The sequence below is a fragment of the Plecotus auritus genome, assembly GCF_963455305.1.
Source record: "Plecotus auritus genome assembly, chromosome: 3".
NCBI classification, from domain to species: domain Eukaryota; kingdom Metazoa; phylum Chordata; class Mammalia; order Chiroptera; family Vespertilionidae; genus Plecotus; species Plecotus auritus.
This window is the reverse complement of record NC_137772.1, coordinates 168,658,184-168,678,461: the sequence shown is the minus strand read 5'-3', so window position 1 is coordinate 168,678,461 and position 20,278 is coordinate 168,658,184. Positions and strand designations below refer to the sequence as shown.

The 20,278-nt window shown below is 45.0% G+C and overlaps 1 protein-coding gene across 1 annotated transcript; it reads left to right on the top strand.

Annotated features, from left to right (window-relative positions):
- The first annotated feature begins 624 nt into the window (after positions 1–624).
- Positions 625–19,093, top strand: ATP23 (ATP23 metallopeptidase and ATP synthase assembly factor homolog). The gene is made up of 6 exons (XM_080662425.1): positions 625–862; positions 3,316–3,361; positions 4,521–4,602; positions 8,553–8,690; positions 15,413–15,496; positions 18,641–19,093. Exons 1-6 carry the CDS (start codon positions 724–726, stop codon positions 18,842–18,844), a joined length of 693 nt encoding a protein of 230 aa, XP_080518551.1. The 5' UTR covers positions 625–723; the 3' UTR covers positions 18,845–19,093.
- Positions 19,094–20,278: the final 1,185 nt, after the last annotated feature.

Sequence of the window (20,278 nt, the reverse complement as noted above, 5' to 3'; positions counted from 1 at the left end):
GGTAGAGTGGATCAATGGGCCCAGATGAAGCAGAAAAAAAGTAGTTGGTCCTATAGTTTGGGGATTTTGATGTGACCAGTCGTTATAATTGTAGCTGTCAAACATTTCTGAAAAACCCCGCTTTCAATATGGCTTTGGGACGTGAGGGGAGAGGCAGGTCGGAGGTTGCAATAGCCTGCAGGGGTAAACTGCGGGGAGGGGGCGAAGGCAGAAACCTTCCGAGGGAAAAGGGGACTTATTGGCCAATATCGCCCACGAGGAGGCGGGCTGCGGAGCGACGCTTGTGGGGACTCGGCCACAGCCCTGAGGGGCAGCAGCGAAGGCCTCAGCTTCCCGGGTGCAGCCTGCAAAGCTGACGCCGCGCCCCGCCCCGCGCCCCGCCCCGCGCCCCGCCCCGCGCCCCGCCCCGCGCCCCGCCCCGCGCCCCGCCCCGCGCCCCGCCCCGCGCCCCGCCCCGCGCCCCGCCCCGCGCCCCGCCCCGCGCCCCGCCCCGCGCCCCGCCCCGCGCCCCGCCCCGCGCCCCGCCCCGCGCCCCGCCCCGCGCCCCGCCCCGCGCCCCGCCCCGCGCCCCGCCCCGCGCCCCGCCCCGCGCCCCGCCCCGCGCCCCGCCCGCCCGGCGGAGGCAGGGCCCTGGCGGTGCGTTTGGCGCGGGGGTGGCTACCTTTCTCCGCCTCAGCCCGGGCGCCGGAGGCGGGAGGGAGCGGCGCCGGGTCCGCGGATGGCATGGCAGGGGCTCCGGGCGCCGCGGGCCAAGCCTCCCCCGAGCAGCTGGCTCCGGAGCAGCCCCAGCAGGGCGTCCTCGCCAGCTTCCTCACTAACGACCAGAAGTGCCAGCTCATGCTCCTGAAGACGCTGCAGACCAGTAGGAGCTGACCCGAGGCTGGGGCCGCGGGTGGCGCAGACAACGGCGGGAAGGGAAGGGCCGGGCGCCCTCGTTCCGGGGCTCCGGGTCAGCCCCGGGGGCGGCACGGGCCGGGTCCTAGGCAGCTCAGCGGAGAGACCAGGCTGGGTCGGCATTATGGGGGCGGCAGTGGGGGTCTGGGCCTGTTTCCTTATCCAAGGAGGCCCTATTCCTGCCTGTGGAATGAATGGGGAAGCGGGTTAGGAGTTTGCCCTTTTCTGTCACTCACTGGTCTGACAGATAATCTGATTTTATGTAAGTTATGCAGCAATATGTGGACTTCAGGTCTGGTGAAGCAGAGTGTGTTTTTTTTTTAAAAAATATATCTTTTATTGTTGATAAGGGGAAGCGGAGTTTTGAAGAGCCACGTTAGTTAAGGCATACTTACTGCTGGCAGTGCAAAAACGACAGTTTTACAAACCTACCCTTCGTGGAAGGGGCCGGAAGCCTTCCTACATGGATGGGCTGCAGAGTGTAGAAACCCCTGAAATGGACTGGGAAATGGTGTGTGCATACACCTAAGTGCATTTTCTGGAGAGAGAGTTTATAGCTTCATTATATCCTCAAGACGCCCACGACCCAAAATGGTTAAGAGCCACTGCTGCGGGTTCAATAAGGACACAACTACCCGCCGACCAGTGCCTGTCTTCCCAGGGGCCTTGTCCGAGAGAGTTCTTAATGTATTTACATTGACAAGTTGACTTCAGACACATTTAGAAATCAGTCTCAAACGTACTTGTCCTAAGCAAGGTTACTGATGCATAGTTGGCCAGTCACAGTTCAAAAGTCAGCCACCCTGCTCTGGCTGGGTAGCTCAGTTGGTCTGAGCATCATCCCCATACACCAAAGCCGTGGTTCGACCCCGGGTCTGGGCACATACAAGAAACAACCAATGAATGCATAAATAAGTGGAACAGCAAATCCATGTTTCTCTCTCTCAAATCAACAATAATAAAAAAACCCAACCACCCCAAGGTTTTCCAACGAGTTTACCAGCATAAAGGGAATCAAGGGAGGTGGGTGGAGGAAGGGGAATAGAGGGAATAATGACATTGTATTTACAGTATGTATTGAATGCCTCCTAGGTTCTGGTGTGGGAAAATAAAATGCCAAGATGACTAAAGATGACTTGCTTTTAAGATGTTTCAGTGGAACACAGTGGAAAGAACATGGGATGCAGATTAGACATTGGTTCAAATTCTGGTCCCTCTCCATTAGATGTAGAAGAGCGATTTCACTCTCTGATCCCCTCTATTCCTATCTGCAAAGAAGAAAGGGGAGGGGCGGGAGAGGGCTGAAAATACCTCTTTTAGGGTTGTGAGGAATAGATTTTATGAATGTAAAGTGCCAGAGTATCAGGAGCTGAATAAAGGGTGGATGTTCTTGCAGTGGAAGAGCCAAGCGGTGGAGGAAAAAGTTGAGATGGGATGTGAGGTGCTGGACATGAACCCCCGTGGGAATGAACAGGCCTCATCCTTCCACGGGGAGGGCTACAGGGAGAACCTGTTGGTGGTATGAAAGCTTCAACCTGCAGCTTTGAAATTCTATACCTGAGGCTGGGGTGACTGGAGAAACCAAGCCTCATGGGAGACTTTTGTTTTCTTTTTCTTCAAAGCAGGTTGTGTGACCCTTCAGTCCTCAGGCTGATGCTCTGACCACTGAGCAACTGGCTAGGGGGGCTCTCTGTTTCTTGAGGCTACTCGTCTATTGTATCAAAAGCTCTAATTGTTGGAAAAATCCTTTCTCATACTGAGTTGAAATTTGCCCCATGTAACTTCTACCCCTTGGTCCTTGTGTGTCCTCTTAAGAAATAGCAACTGAATCTATTCCCACACGGGTAGTACCCCTTTAAATACTTGAAGCCACTGTGGTCCTAGTTATGTCTCGTTCCTCCTTTCCAAACCCACAGATCCTTGCATCTTACTGAACATGGTCCTGTGCTGTTCTAATCGCCTTCCCTAAGGAAGAGCTTCCTCTGGCAGGGCCCGTGGAGACTGTGGTACTCAGACTGGGACACCGAGTTTCAGTGTGGTCTGACCCGACAGAGAGCAGTGGGGCTACTTACTGCCTTTCTCTGAATCTGGATACGATGCTGCTGTTTGCTTCTATGGATATGGTCCCAAATTCCCCCAGTCTTTGATCATTTAACTAAAAAAGGCCTTTAAAAACATATTTGGTATTATCTAAGATGTTTGGTAGTACACATCTTGGTATTTGTATCAGTGCTTCATTTCATTAAAGACTTGCTTTTATGTTAATTTAAGCTTGTCTTTTAAAAAAACCCAATTTTAATATAGTATAACTTCATTAAGATTTGTGAGTTGCTTTTTGATAATATCGTATACTGCTGTTTGGATAATTTAATTGGCTGTTTATTACAATTAGCATACATAATCAAATCAATATCTTTTTAGATCCATATGTCAAACTTCTACTTGATGCCATGAAACACTCTGGTTGGTAAGTAAATCTGTTTGAAGTGCTGCTCTATATTCTGCCTGCTGAAAACAAAAATCCAAAACACTGGAACCACTTATATTTCACTTTAGGCCACAGAGCCTTTTCTTTTTCTTTTTTCTTTTTTTTTTAATATATTTTTATTGATTTCAGAGAGGAAGGGAGAGGGAGAGAAAGATAGAAACATCAATGATGAGAGAGAATCATGGATCGGCTGCCTCCTGCACACCCTGTACTGGGGATTGAGCCTACAACCCGGGCATGTGCCCTTGACTGGGATCGAACCCAGGATCCTTCAGTCCGAAGTTGGATCTTCTAGTGACCAGGGGTCCTCAAACTTTTTAAACAGGGGGCCAGTTCACTGTCCCTCAGACAGTTGGAGGGCCGGACTATAGTTTAAAAAAAAAAAACTATGAACAAATTCCTATGCGCACTGCGCGCCCGGGACGAGTCGGCTGCTAAGCAGGACAGGCAGCGGCACCTGGAGGGCCAGATAAATGTCCTCGGCGGGCTGCATGTTTGAGGACCCCTGCTCTAGTCACTGAGCCTAACCGGCTAGGGCCACAAATCCTTTTCCCTATGGTAGATGGTAGTGATTGGCTGCATTCTCTGCAGACAAGCCTTATGCTTTTCAGACATCTGCTTTAACTTTATATCTCTGGCTCTACCATTCACCTAGGTTACTTATTAAACACAATACTTAAAACCTTTCTTGTAAGTAATTACTAAACCTGGCTTTTCCACTATGCCAGCCTCAGCATTCTCCTAAATGGAGAATAGATCTCAGCTGGTTATGTCGGAACCGTCCAGGTGTTGTTTAACTTTGAGGGTATTAAAGGAAGCAACTTTTGAGGTCCACTTCTTACCATTCTGGCCCAAGGACAGGAACCCCATCATATCTCCAATATGGTCTTAATTAGTTGACCGAATGCTTTGTGGAATCATAACGTTCATAGAATTTGAACTAGGATAGATGTCAGAGGTAATATCCTTATTTTACAGGTGAAAAAACTGAGTCCTGAGGGTGTTAAGTTGCTTTCCCAGTGTTTCCTGTGTGTCAGTGTGGAGGGGGTTTGATGCAGGTGTCCTGGCCCAGGGCAGTTCCCTGTGCCATGTGCACACTGTCTCTGGACATTGTCTCCCATTCCTTCTTGCCTTTTAGTGCTGTTAACAGAGAAAGACACTTTTCTTGTGAAGACTGTAATGGGAATGTCAGTGGAGGCTTTGATGCGTCACTGTCTCAGGTAGGCATTTTTGCCAAGTTGTTTTCTTTCCTCCCAGTTCTCCTGATGTTTGCTGAGGACCTTGCACATGCTGGGGATCGTTTGGTAGACTTTGTGTGGGATTCAAAAAATGAATTAGTCATGGTCCTTACTCGTGAGGAGCTTACCTCTTCACAGGGGAGATAAGACATGAACACAGACAAGGACACGATGGGAGGCAGGTTAAACTATTTTAGGTGGGCATGGTTGCCACAATGGGACAGTGACATGATGGACTGAAAGATGCCAACAGATGCAGTGAGAGGTTATAAAGCCCCTCTCTTCAGGGCAAAGAAGACAAAGACTGTTTGTTGCCCACACAGGGGAAGCATGAGCCACAAGGTGTATTTGTGGAATGGCATGTTTTCTAGTTTGCTGGAGGGCAGGAATACATGGAAGATAGGGGAGATAGGATTGGAATGAAGGTAAGCGGTATGGTGGGAGGCTTTGAATGCTAAGCTAAAGTTTCACCTTTACATGGTGAGAAGTGATATATACCTTTGACAATTTTTGATTAGGGAGTGAGGTATCTCATTTGTAAAACATGGGTAATGATTGTATCTAATACCCTCATTAGCTGTGGGGTGTGGGCAAGTTATTGCCTTATTCTCAGTCTCCTCACTTGTAAATTAGTAATCACAATACCTATAGCGCTCAGATTGGGTCTTGGTAAGTTCATTCCCCTCCCCTGTTCCCCCCCCCCCCCCCCGCACCCCGTTTAGGATTAAATAGAGTGGATATTTTGAACCTTCATCTTACTTCTCAGCAGTTTTGAATACAGTAAGCACTCCCTTACATTTTTTTAAATTAAAAATTGTATTGTAAAGCATCTCATTTACACAGACAGGAATAAACCTATATGTACATCTTTGGTCATAATAAAGAATGAATACCTGTGTAACTGCCACCCAGATGTGAGAAATAGAGCATTACCAGGACGTTGGAAGACCGTGTGCCTCTCTTAGATCACATGATCTCTCCTTCCTTATTCTAACTCTTGTGGTACTCATCCCCTGCTTCCTGAATTGCTTAAACATCCAACAATGTGTTAGTTGCCTGCTCTTAAGGTTTATTCATGGGATACTTTGAGTTAAAGGTAATACTTTGTAGTTTTATGAAATCATACAGTATATCATCTTTTGCAACATTTCTTTTGTTCAGCATTATGAGATTCTTCCATGTTGTTGTGTATACCTTTGGTTTATTTAGTTTCATTGTTGGATAGTATTCCATGGTGTGTCTCTACTACAGTTTACCCTATCTAATATTGATTCTTTCCAACTTTGTTACTTTGAGCAATGCTGCTGTGAATATTTTTAAACTTTTTTTCCTGGTGCACATGTGCAAAAAGTTACTGCAAGCTATATATTTAGGAGTGGAATTGCTGGGTCATATGGTATGCATACATTTGACATTAGCAGGTAATGCCAAACACTTTTCTTCCCATGGTGCCCGGTGTACAGCACTCTTCTGGTAGTTCTTTTGCTAGCTCACCTTTCTCTGTCAGCCCTTCAATGTTGAAGTCCCTTAATTATTGGTGTTAGACCCCTTCTTTTTTACTCTATACTCTGCCAAGGGGATCTCATTTATTTTCTTAGGTCAGAGCTCTCTCTTGAACTCCACATTCGTATATCCAAGTGCCTACTTAATACCCACTCTTGGTTGTCTTAAAGGCATCTCAGATCTGACCTGTCCAAGTCCAGATTAATGATTTATTTTTTCAGATTGATGATTTTTACCATCCCCTACCCCACCCAACCTGGTCTTTTAGTTTTGCATATTTCAGTGAATGGTACCACCATCCATCCTATTATACAAACCAGAAATTCAGGATCATTCTTTTTTTTTTTGTTTTAAATATATCTTACTGATTTTTTATAGCGAGGAAGGGAGAGGGATAGAGAGTTAGAAACATCAATGAGAGAGAAACATCGATCAGCTGCATCCTGCACACTCCCCACTGGGGATGTGCCCGCAACCAAGGTACTTGCCCTTGACCGGAATGGAACCTGGGACCCTTGAGTCCGCAGGCCGACGCTCTATCCACTGAGCCAAACCGGTTAGGGCCAGGATCATTCTTTTTTTTAGGATCATTCTTGATACCTCTGATTCCCTTCCCATATTCTATCCATCACCAAATTTTTAATACATTTTAAAATTGATTTCAAAGAGGAGGGAAGGGGGGGGGGAGAGAGAGAGAGAGAGAGAGAGAGAGAGAGAGAGAGAGAGAAACATCAATGATTCTGTCTCTCTGGGGATTGGGCCTGCAACCTGGCCATGTGCCCTTGACCAGAATCGAATCCAGGACCCTTCAGTCTGCAGGCCAACTCTCTATCCACTGAGCCAAACCAGCCAGGGCCATCACCAAATTAAAAAAATTTTTTTTTTTTTATTGATTTCAGAGAGGAAGGGAGAGAGAGATAGAAACATCAGTGATGATAGAGAATCACCCATTGTCTACCTCCCTCACACCCCACATCAGGAATTGAGCCCGCAATCCGGGCATGTGCCCTGATGGGGAATCAAACTGTGACCCTCTGGTTCATAGATTGACGCTCAACCACTGAGCTATGGCGGCTGGGCCCATCACCAAATTTTATCTAATTTACCTCCTAGATAACATTGTTGGTTTCCTCTATCCTAGCTCAGGTCCCATTACCTCTTGCCTAGAATACTTCATTAGCCTTCAGCTAGTCTCTCTGAATCAGTTTTGGTCATCTTCTGCTTATTTTTCCAACTACAGTTAAAGGAATAAAAACAAAATAAAATCAAAGCACCTCCTATTTCACTACTTCCTTTCAGTGACTTGCCACTGCTCTCAGGATAAAGGCAAGGCGTTCAGTTATTTGGCCACTGCTGACCTCACCAGCCTTATCTGATGCCTACCACCTCAAACTATGTGCTTCAGAAACATAAGCCTGCTTCTCAAACATTCTGTTCCTTCAACCCTCCCCATGCCCTTTGCCTAGGTGTTCTCTCTGGTATGCTCCCTTCCCCTCTCCTCAAATTTAACTACCATTCACCCATTGGATCCCAGTTTAAACATCCTTCTGCAGAGAAGCCTTTCCCAGCCTCCAGACCAGGCCAGGTACTCTCATTGTAGGTACTCATGCCAACCTGGGTTTTTCTTCATGACAGCTGTCATTGCATGTATTTAAACATTTTGGTAAATAATGATTAATTTCTGTCTCTGTTAGTAGATTATAAACCTAAAAGGTCTACATAAATATCAGTTGAATAAGTGGATGTTGAATGGTAACTATTATTATTAGGATCTCTCATGTCTTTATTGTTCTTATAGGGTCCTCTTCAGAGTGCTGTGGGCTTTTTGCACTTCTTTCTGAAGGTCTTTCTGAGCATTTTTTCTGGCAATTCTAGTAGAGTGGGACAGTGGTGGTCATTCATTGTATTGCTCATTCAGAACCTCAATCAGAAGCATTTTACATATATTCTCATTTAATTCTCACAGTCCTATGAGGTAGGTACTCTAATGATTTCCTTTCATAGTTGAGGAAACTGAGGCACAGGGAAGGTAGGAAACTTGCCCTTGGTCATTGAATTAGTAAGGAATAGCGCTAGAATTTGAATCTGTCAGCTTCCTTCAAAGTCCACACTCTAAATACAATGCTGTGGAGTCCAAGACACACTGATACAGTCAGCCAATGAGGACAGTGTGTGAATACCTGTCCTCAATCTAAGTGCTCTTATAGTCCGGAGAGGAGAGAGGGGAGAAGTTAGTCATCGGGAAAGTTTAATGGGGCATGTAGTTAGACTGGACCTTGACAGATAGAGAATTGTGGGGTCAGTGGAGAAAAGTGGGTGGAGGCAATGCAAGCAGGTAAGTCCCCCTTATGTGTGAGAGAGGATAGAATCCAGGAAATGAGAGTGGATTTTAGACATAACTGAACTTCTCTTATTTTGGTGCCTCCTAGATTGTTTTGTGCCAGAATAATATCCGTAATCAGGCCCATATGAACAGAGTGGTCACCCACGAGCTCATTCATACGTTTGATCATTGTCGTGCTCATGTTGACTGGTTCACCAATGTCAGACATTTGGCCTGCTCAGAGGTGAGTTTTATTGTAAACGATATCCTTTTTCCCCTGCAGAACACTGTGTTTGAACAATTTATTAAAGTATTTTATTTAAACACTAGAGGCCCGGTGCACAAAATTTGTGCACAGGGGGGTGTGTGTCCCTCAGCCCAGCCTGCACCCTCTCCAATCGGGGACCCCTCGAGGGATGTCCGACTGCCCGTTTAGGGCCGATCCAGGTAGGATCGGGCCTAAACGGGCAGTCGGACATCCCTCTCACAATCCAGGACTGCTGGCTCCCAACTGCTTGCCTGCCTGCCTTCCTGATTGCCCCTAACCGCTTCTGCCTGCCAGCCTGATCACCCCCTAACCACTCCCCTGCCAGCCTGATTGATGCCTAACTGCTCCCCTGCCAGCTTGCTTGCCCCTAACTGCCCTCCCCTGCAGGCCTGATCACCCCTAACTGCCCTCCCCTGCAGACCTGATCACCCCTAACTGCCCTCCCCTACTGGCCTGATTGCCCACAACTGCCCAACCTTGCAGAACTGGTCCCTCCCAACTGCCCTCCCCTGCTGGCCATCTTGTGGCAACCATCTTGTGTCCACATGGGGGCAGTCATCTTTGACCACATGGGGGCAGCCATCTTGTGTGTTGGAGTGATGGTCAATTTGCATATTATTCTCTTATTATATAGGATTATATAGGATTAGATAGGATAGAGGCCTGGTGCACAGGTGGGGGCCGGCTGGTTTGCCCTGAAGGGTGTCCTGGATCAGGGTGGGGGTTCCCTTGGGGCATGGGGCAGCCTGGGCGAGGGGCCTGTGGTGGTTTGCAGGCTAGCCACGCCCCCTGGTGACCCAAGCAGAGGCCCTGGTATCTGGGATTTATTTATCTTCTATAATTGAAACTTTGTAGCCTTGAGAGGAGGCCTGGACCCGCTGGAAAGCTTGGCTTTCTCCATTGCCGGAGAAACCCAAGCCTCCTGCTGTCTCCGTGGCTGCAGCCATCTTGGTTGGGTTAATTTGCATACTTGCTCCTGATTGGCTGGTGGGTGTGGCTTGTGTGTAGCGGAGGTATGGTCAATTTGCATATTACTCTTTTATTAGATAGGACTAGAGGCCCCGTGCATGAATTTGTGCACCAGAGGGGTCCCTTGGCCTGGCCTGAGGGATTGGGCTGAAACTGGCTCTCCAACATCCCCTGAGGGATCCTGGATTGTGAGAAGGTGCAGGCCAGGCTGAGGGACCCCACCGGTGCATGACTGGCACTGGGGAGGGATGCGGGAAGTTGGTCAGCTGGGGAGGGACCGTGAGAGGGCTCCAGGGCATGTCCAGCTCGTCTTGCTCAGTCCTGATCAGCCAGACCCCAGCAGCAAGCTAACCTACCGGTTGGAGTGTCTCCCCCCTGGTGGTCAGTGCACATCATAGCAAGCTGTTGAATGGCCTTAGCATATCATTAGCATATTATTCTTTGATTGGTTGAACGGCTGACTGGATGACCAAACACTTAGCATATTAGGCTTTTATTATATAGGATTATATAGGATACTCCTTTACTTACTGTGATAGCTCCACGTTCGTCTTGAATTTCTGTTTCTAACTATTGAATACAAATTTTTGAGACACAACAGAGAGATTTTAAGTACTTTTTTTAGAATTGTATTAAATATAACTGTTTTAATCCTAACAGTAGTGATTAACTTTAATTATAATAAACTATTTCTTATGAAATAAACTATGTAACATAAAAATTAAGGGTAGTTAACATTTACTGAGGGCTGTGTGCCAAACACTGTTCTGTTTGTGGATTCTTTTTTTTGAAGTGAACATATCCTCAAGATTTTATTGTTACATAATAAAACAAAACACGAAGCTTAGAACTAGATCACTAAGCCCTTTCTCTTCTTATCTCCTCCTAGTTCAAAGTGCTTGCGTCTCTTAATAGCCATTGTTCTCTTAGATCTTCAGTAGGGCTCAATGCATTCAAGCCTCAGCACAATCTTCTTTAAACAAATTTAAAAAAATTTATTGATTTTATTATTTTAAAAATTTATTGTTGAAAGTGTTACATATGTCCCCTTTTTCCCCCCCATTGACCCCCTCTACCCTCCCTCCCCCCCCAAAGAAAGAGAGAGAGAGAGAGAGAGAGAGAGAGAGAGAGAGAGAAAGAAACATTGATCCGTTGTTCTGTTATTTAGGCATTCATTGGTTGATTCTTGTATGTGACCTGACTGGGGATCGAACCCATAACCTTGGTGCATTAGGACAAACTCTAACCAACTGAGCTAACTGGCTAGAGCTTCAGCACAAACTTCTTTGTAGTTTTAGCTTTTTTGTGGAAAATCAGCTTAGTGTGCCCACCACAGCCACTCTACTTCCTGTCGTAATGCCGCTTTCCCTGTGCACAGAGAATCCTTGCCCATCTCGTACTGTTACTTTGTGGGGTTTTGCTTGCCCAAATTCTTACAGAAAGTCCAGCGGGTTTTAGGAACATTCTCCATGTTTGCGAGAGCGCTATTGGCAACGGAAAGCGTTTGTGGATCCTTATATAGTTGTCACAACAGCCCATGGAAGTGGATACTATTATCCTCATTTAATATCTGTGGAAAGTGAGGAATTTGTTTGAAAGAGGCAGGTTTACAAGCAGGGTTCCTAACTGGCTTTCTGTGCTGCTTTCTATAGGTAAAGATCCTTTCTTGCTCTAGAGTAAAACATAAAAAGATATTTATGAATAAGCACTTTGGATTGCTCTAAAAAATATACATATAAATATACATCCTATCTAATAAAGAGGGAATATGCTAATCGACCATCATGCCCTCACAAAGATGGCGGTGCCCACAGCCAATAAGGAGGGAATATGCTAACTGACTGCCACGCCCTCAATGATGGTGGTGCCCAGTCCCCTCAGCCTGGCTGGGGCAGCAGGTGCGCTCAGCGCGCCTGCCTCCGGAGTCCCCCAGTCCCCTCAGCCCCCCAGCTGCCCAGGGCTGGCCTGAGGCGCAGGCAAGCCTCGGATTTTGGCCGCCCAGTTGCCTAGGGCCGGCCTGAGAATGTCAGCTGCCCAGCTGATGCCCAAGGTGCAGGCAAGCCTGGGATGGCAGTTGCCCAGCCAATGCCCAAGGAGCAGGCAAGCCTCAGATGGTGGCTGCCCAGCTGCCCAGGGCCGCCCGAGGCTCAGGTAACCAGGGCCGGCCAAGGCTTGTACTGCCGGCAGTGGCAGCAGCAGAGGTGTGATGGGGGCGTCGCCTTCCCCTGATTGCCTGGTCACCTCCCGCCCCTGAGGGCTCCCAGACTATGAAAGAGGGCAGGCCGGGCTGAGGGACCCCCCAATTCAGTGCATGAATTTTCATGCACTGGGCCTCTAGTATAAATATAAATATACTCCTAGAGAGACATAAGTATTTCATACTTGCATTTCATTAATCAAAGAGTGCAATGCATTGAGAAGTTAAAAAACTAATATAAATTTCAAGCTTATATTTTATAACTTAGATTATTTTCTCTTTCCCTTAAAATTAATAAGCAACCTCATTGCATCTAATTATAACTCATTATTTGGAGAGTAGACTGAATCCTAAGTTTTTTTTTAAACTTTATTATTTTTTTTTTAAACTTTATTTTTATTGTTGACACTATTACAGATGTCACCCCCCCACTCATTGCCCACCTGCACCCATCCTCTGCTCCCCCTTCCCTCTGGCCATCACCATACTGTTGTCTGTGTCTGTGGGCTAGGCATATATAGTATTCTTTGGCTAATCCCTTCATCTTCTTTCATCCAGTGCCCTTTTCCCCCCTCCCGCCCTGTTCCTCCTGACAGCTGTCAGTCTGTTCCATGTATCCCTGCCTGTGTTTCTATTTTGTTCATCAGTTTATTTTGTTCATTAGTGAATCCTGAGTTTTTATTTATTTTTTAAATAAATCTTTATTGTTCAGATTATTACAGATGTTCCTCTTTTTTACCCCCATAGCTCCCCTCCACCTGATTCCTCCCCCACCATGCCCTTACCCCCCGCCACTGTCCTCATCCATAGGTGTAAGATTTTTGTCCAATCTCTTCCCGCACCCCTCACGCCCCTTTCCCCCCAAGAATTGTCAGTTCACTCCCTTTCTATGTCCCTGATTCTATTATATTCACCAGTTTATTCTGTTCATCAGATTTTTTATTCACTTGATTTTTAGATTCACTTGTTGCTAGATATGTATTTGTTGTTCATAATTTTTATCTTTACCTTTTTCTTCTTCTTCCTCTTCTTAAAGAATACCCTTCAGCATTTCATATAACACTGATTTGGCGGTGATGAACTCCTTTAGTTTGTTCTTATCTGTGAAGCTCTTTATCTGCCCCTCAATTCTGAATGATAGCTTTGCTAGGTAGAGTAATCTTGGTTGTAGGTTCTTGCTATTCATCACTTTGAATATTTCTTGCCACTCCCTTCTGCCCTGCATAGTTTTTGTTGAGAAATCAGCTGAAGTTGTATGGGTACTCCCTTGTAGGTAACTAACTGTTTTTCTCTTGCTGCTTTCAAGATTCTCTCTTTGTCTTTTGCCCTTGGCATTTTAATTATGATGTGTCTTGGTGTGGTCCTCTTTGGATTCCTTTTGTTTGGGTTTCTGTGCGCTTCCTGGACTTGTAAGTCTATTTCTTTCACCAGGTGGGGGAAGTTTTCTGTCATTATTTCTTCAAATAGGTTTTCAGTATCTTGTTCTCTCTCTTCTTCTGGCATCCCCATAATTCGGATGTTGGTACGCTTGAAGTTGTCCCAGAGGCTCCTTACACTATCTTCATATTTTAGATTCTTTTTTCTTTTTGTTTTTCTGGTTGGGTGTTTTTTGTTTCCTCATATTTCAGATCTTTGGTTTTATTCTTGGGGTCCTTTGATCTACTGTTGGATTTCTGTATATTATTCTTTATTTCAGACAGTGTATGCTTAATTTCTGACTGGTCCTTTTCCATTTTTTTTTTGTCATTCTCGTTAAGATCCTTGAAGGTCTCACTAAGTTCTTTGGAGGTCTCACTAAGTTTCTTGGCAGTTTCTAGAAGATTCTTGAGTAACCTTATAACTGTGGTTTTGAACTCTATATTCAGTAGTTTGCTTTCTTCCATTTCTTTCATTCATGACATGTTTCTTTGTCTCCACATTTTGGCTGCTTCCCTGTGCTGATGGAGTGGCTTTGTGTGGTAGGTGACCTATAGGGCCCGGTGGCTCAGCCTCCCCAGTTACCTGAGGTGGACACTCTTGGTGCACCCCTTTGTGGGCTGTGTGCACAGTCTTGTTGTAGTTAAGCCTTGATTGCTGTTGGTACAATGGGAGGAATTGACCTCTAGGCCAATTGGCTGTGAGTCTCAGCTGTGTCTATAATGGAAGAACTGCAGTGCTGGAGACACCCTTATGGGGCAGGACTTGCTTTAGTGGGGCTTTGGTGCTCACTGAGTCTGCCTCTTGAGTGTGTCGCTTATGGATGTGAAGAGTTGAAATCTGGTGTTGTCTCACACTGACCATTAGGTACACTGGTTCCTGGATCTTCAAGGAAGTGCAAGTCAGCTACTGTCTGAGGCCACCCAGCAGAAACTACAGCGAGATCTGTAAATTTCTCCTCTTTGGGGTTTGGAAGTTTTGGAGCTGTCTGACCCAGCTGCAAATTTGTTAGGTTAAGGTGTGAAAAGGCAGGCCATTCATATGCAAAAGCCTCTGTGCACAGCTCCGGTGGGTTTGTAAATTGGGCAGGGCGGGGTCTCAGGGAATCACTAGGGCATGGTAACCAGCGATGGCTGCCAGTCAGCCCTCTCTGCGTCTCTGGGTTTCCGCGTCCAGCACCCCAGTGCAGTAAACAATGATTGCTGTGCGCACCTCTGCAGGAAAGCCACCCTCACTTTCCGACCCGATGCCAGACATTCCAGTTTCTCCCCGTAGGAGTCTGGGTCCCCAGAGTCTTGCCGGAAACTGGAGTTCAGAGCAGTCGGGAGCTTATGTCTCCCTCCCGCTTGAAAAAGACAACTGCGTCCTCGGTTGCTGCGTGCCCGCCTCCGTACCTCTGCTTTTCTGTGGCTCCACATGTCCTACACAGTCTCAATGCGCTTTTCTCTTTCCTTCTAGTTGTAGAACTTCCACTCAGCCAGCTTTCCCGTGGTTCTGGGTGGTAGTCGTTTTGTCTTTTAGTTGTAGTTTTGGTGTGGTTGTGAGAGGCAGCACGTACAGGTGTATACCTTATGCTGCCATCTTGGTTTCTCTCGAATCCTGAGTTTTTGAATAGGTCTCTCATGGGTGTTATGAGGATTAATGTCTGTTGGCTAAAATGTGTAAGTGCCTTGAGCTCTTCAGAGGAATAAGCCCGTGTTATTGTAAAGTAACATGAAGTGGGTCATTCTGTTTGCAATGAATTAGCAAAAATGTGGCCAGGTTAGCTGTAGAATCTATGTGGGTAGTTCAAAATTTTTTCATCCATTAAAGCTGCTTTTTACTTTAAAAATGTAGTAAATTAGAAAATATGTCCTAACTTCAAGTTGTCATGCACACCCAGCCCAGTGCCTTTGGCATTGTCTGACCTAGCTCATGGATAGCTGCTCTCTTTCTTACTGAAGAACTTCAGGAGTCAATAGAGTTTAAAAAATTCTTTCAAAAAGTCTTACAGTTACTCTGATTTCAGAAAAACATGCTACTATATATTTTTTTACAATTAAAAAAATTGGTTGTTATAAAGGTCTAGAGCCTGGGCACTTATTTTCTTTTTGTTTGCCTTCTGTCTTTGTGATAGATTCGAGCTGCTAACCTCAGTGGAGACTGCTCACTTGTGAATGAAATATTCAGGTTACGTTTTGGATTAAAACAACACCATCAGGTAAAAACTAACATGAAATCACTTACCTCTAAGAGTGCTAAGAGTGGAAATAATGAATAAAGAAATGAGAAGTACATTTAGTATTTGAAACTTGAAAGAACTGCTTGCATGAAATGAATACAAACTGTGTACCGTTTAAGCCAAATAGATGGAATTTAGTTCTGCTTTATAATTATGGGAAAGCTGTGTGACTGAGAGAGATTTTAATAGTGAAAAGAACTATGATGATCTTGCTCTTGGGATACTTGTGGATGGGGTAGATAAGGACTGGACCTGGGCTTCCATTTTAAAACTACCACTGTATTCTCAAGACAAAAAAGGAATACCTGTCAGAAGAGACTTCACTGCGGCACAGGTTATGGCTGTGTGCCAGGATTAGTGCGCCTTTAAAGGATGTATGACATCATAGCAAAGTTTTGGATTAGTTCAGACTGAGTTTGATAAACTGAGCTGAGAGGGGTTTTGTAATCAAAACTAAGAACAAAACCCCAAAAGAAAATTAGAGGCGAGATCATCCTGTTAGAGAGCTTTGCTGTCACGTCATACATCTATCCGCCACAGATGGACACGGGGAGAGGAGCATGGAACCGATGGACCGAAAATGAATGTGAGCAGTTCTGCCCATAGCAACCAAGGGGCTCTGAGTTAGGACAAAGGCTGGTGAGAGATTTTCTGTGGGAAGAGCTTGCTGGGCCGATTTGTGAGGGTTATGAGCATCAGGATAGCAGTTTCAACCGGATAGTAGGTGCAAAAAAGGATAGGCTTGGAACAACAACAGGAAGGCCCTTGGTTCTCTAGAGAAGAGTCACTCATCTCTGGGGCGGAGGGAAGAAACTCACAGTGAACTACTAAGAGAAGGTGTGACTTTGTGAATGGGAGCTAGAGGAGAAGTCTGCTGCCTAGAGAGGGTAATGCCTTAAGTCAGGCTGTTATGCTTTCAGCCTGTGTTGGTCAGCGTAGTGATATGGCGCTGAGCTGCTGTGCCACAGGTCTTCTGTGCCCTGGGATCCTTGAGCCTCCCCTCCAGTAAATACAGCTTGGGCTGCGTTTGGATGGCCTGTGTGTTCTGGCTCTCAGCGGGAAGGTTGGAAGAAGAGGATAATGTGGTTAAAGCATGTGATCCAGGGCCCAGAGTCTTTGAAAGAGAAGTCTCTCTCTCTCTCTCTCTCAAAACTTCGGGTAGCAGCAGCAGAAAATGCATAGAACTAGCAACAGGAAGTAACTACGGGGAGGTAGTGGGAGCGTGGTTGAGGGAGAAGAGTGTTAGGGAATGGAGTTCTGCTTTTGTACCCAAGAAGCATAAACATCAGCCCAGCTGGTGTGGCTCAGCGGTTGAGCATGGACCTATGAACCAGGAGGTCACAGTTTGATTCCTGGTTGGGGCACATGCCCAGGTTGTGAGCTTGATCCCCAGTGTGGGGTGTGCAGGAAGCAACTGATTAACGATTCTCTCTCATCATTGATGTTTCTATCTCTCCCTCTCCTATCCTTTCTGAAATCAATAAGAATATATTAAAAAAACAACAACATCAACCACAGTAGCTGATTGTAAATTTGCACACTTTTAACAGAAATTTATTACATCTAGAAAGAAGTGAATCTGAATTGTGATCTATACTTGTATCTCCCTGTGTCTCCAGGAGACAAATTTTTACCACCACGTTTCCCCCCTGGAGGGGAGAAATTTCCTCTCTGGCAACTGTGGTTGTGGCTTTGTACCAATCTTTCTCTCCTTCTTATTCCTTTATGCCTGGGGTTTATTTTAAAAATCAGTGTTTGGTGTAATTTAGGTTGAGAAGCACTGTTTTATATTCCAGTATCAGTGAGCATCTCCAGGCTGGGCATGCTGACCAGGCCAAGTAAAACTGGGAACATGCAGAGAAAATCAGTGATTGACAGGATGCACAGCCTTCAGAACCAGTGTTTGTTTTTTTCAGGAAAATGTTAAATGCCATTCTTTTGAGTTTTAGTTTGGGCCTGTGGGGAAATAAAATGAGTAAAAGCTCTTCAAGAATTGGAATGGTAGGACCTTATCTTTCTTTCTTTCCATTTTTCTTTTTTAAATTAAAAAAATATTTTTATTGATTTCAGAGAGGAAGGAAAAGGGAGAGAGAGAAACATCAACGATGAGAGAGTCATTGATTGTCTGCTTCCTGCATGCCTGCCACTGGGGATCAAGCCCGCAACCCAGGCATGTGCCCTGACTGGGAATTAAACCGTGACCTCCTGGTTCATAGGTTGACGCTTAACCACTGAGCCACACTGGCCGGGTGACCTTATGTTTCTTAAAATATTTAGAATACTGAGAAATTCTAGTCTATTACAATGTATATTAGGTAAATTTTCTTCTTAGAAAGAAAACTTGAACACCCATGCAAAGAACACTCAGAAACAAACAAAAAAAGTTGTTTGACTTGTTTTTCCCCTGGAAAATGAAGACATCTTCAGACTATGTGTATATATGTGTGGTTTCCTATTGCCTGCAGGGGATAGTGTTTTCTCAAAGGAAAAGTTACCTAGCATTGGTCAACTGCAAAGGAAGAGAGTTACAGAAGTAAAGTATATTTTACATTTATTTAAATTTTATTAAAAACCCAACCAGAACCTTATTTATCCACTTTTCTATAATTTTGCCAATTGGGAGTTATTGTTTGGCAAACACTGTCTAGAACTTCACAGAATGACATCTGCTTATGTTATTGGAAAGGATGAGAAAATTGAAGGAGGTTTTACTTATACTGAAATAATTTTAGAGTGAGCTAATTTCTTCTTTGGAATGACAGAATGAAATAATAGGAAAATGAGTTTTTTATTATTTATTTAAAAAATATATTTTTATTTATTTCAGAGAGAAAGAAAGAGGGAGAGATAGAAACATCAATGATGAGGGAGAATCATTGATTGGCTGCCTCCTGAATGTCCCCCACTGGGGATTGAGCCAGCAACCCAGGCATATGCCCTTGGCCGGAATAGAACCCAGGACCCCCTTCTTCAGTCCACAGGCTGGTGCTCTATCCACTGAGCAAAACCAGCCAGGGCAAAAATGAGTTTTGATTATGGTTCAGATATTATATAAAATGTTGTTATTTCATGATTAAATTTTCATATAAAACTAAAGCCACATACTTTTTTTTTTCTCTTTAGACTTGTGTCAGAGACAGAGCCATTCTTTCTATCCTGGCTGTTAGGAATGTCAGCAAAGAAGTAGCTGAAAAGGCTGTTGATGAAGTTTTTGAATCTTGTTTCAATGACCATGAACCTTTTGGAAGGATCCCACATAACAAGACATATGCAAAATATGCTCACAGAGACTTTCAAAACCGTCATCGGTATTACTCAAATATATGAAGGCAATGACATTTTATATTACAGAGCCTCAGTGATCATGAAGAAAATATGGTTCTCAGGTGCACAAATGTATAAAACATAAATGATCAATTAAATACAGATAAGACAGAAGATGCTGATTCTAGCATATTATCAGAAAATGTAACTCTGGTGAAAAATGAAACTGCCTTAAACTTCAAGGCAAAAATTATATCTGTATAGCCAATCATTCGGTGAATAAGGCAAATCAATTATGTTTTTGTATTTTCTACACTGTACTTGTGTTTTTGATTCTTGTGATTTTATTTTTATTACATACTAGAGGCCCAGCGCACGGATTCGTGCACCGATGGGGTCCCTCGGCCTGGCCTGCACCCTCTTGCAATCTGGGACCCCTTAGGGGATGTTGGAGAGCTGGTTTCAGCCTGATCTCTGCAGGCCAGGCCAAGGGACCCCACTGGTGCACAAATCCGTGCACTGGGCTGGTTTCGGCCCGATCCCCGCAGGCCAGGCCGAGGGACCCCACCAGTGCATGTGCACTGGGCCTCTAGTATGCATATAAGATCTTTGGTTAATCTCTGGCCACCTTCCTTCCTCCCCGCTTCCCTCTGAGATTCATTAGTCTGTTCCATGTTTCCATGCCTATGGTTTCTGCTCCTGCATTGAGCGTCTGCCCCTTAGTGGTCAGTGTGTGTCATAGCTACCGATTGGTTGGTCGGTCAGCTGGTTGCTTAGGCTTTTATATATATAGATGATTATTTTAATATTTGATTAAGAAAACTGTGAAGTGGTACCCTTGTATAATGTTGATAGGAGACCACTGTTGGTATTTACATTAAGTGTAAAGAAAAATGTACTGATCTTATTTATAGGACATTTGTTGAGATGTTATGATCAAAACACATAGTGAATGAAAGTTGAAAATAACTCATTCAATGATCAATGCCTACCCCACTCTCTGCTCTTTTTTCAACATGTATGTGGAGACTATATGGTTTAGTTTTCTGGGGACAGTTTTTTTTTTAATATGTTTTTATTGATTCTTTTTTCTTTTTTTTTTAGCGAGAGAAGAAGGGAGAGGAATAGAGAGATAGAAACATTGATGAGAGAGAAACATCAATCAGCTGCCTCCTGCATGCACCCCACTGGGGATTGAGCCTACAACCAGGAATCGAACTGGTGACCTCTTGGTTCGTGGGTTGTCACTCAACTGCTGAGCCACACTGGCTGGGTGTTTTCTAGGAACAATTTTTATTAGATTTTTAAATTTTTTTAATTTTTAATTTTTTAAAGAATAGTTTATTGCCCTAGCCGGTTTGGCTCAGTGGATAGAGCATCGGCCTGTGGACTGAAGGGTCCTTGGTTCAGTTCTGGTCAAGGGCACACGCGTGGGTTGTGGGACCAATCCCCAGTAGGGGATGTGCAGGAGGCAGCCAATCAATGATTCTTTCTCAT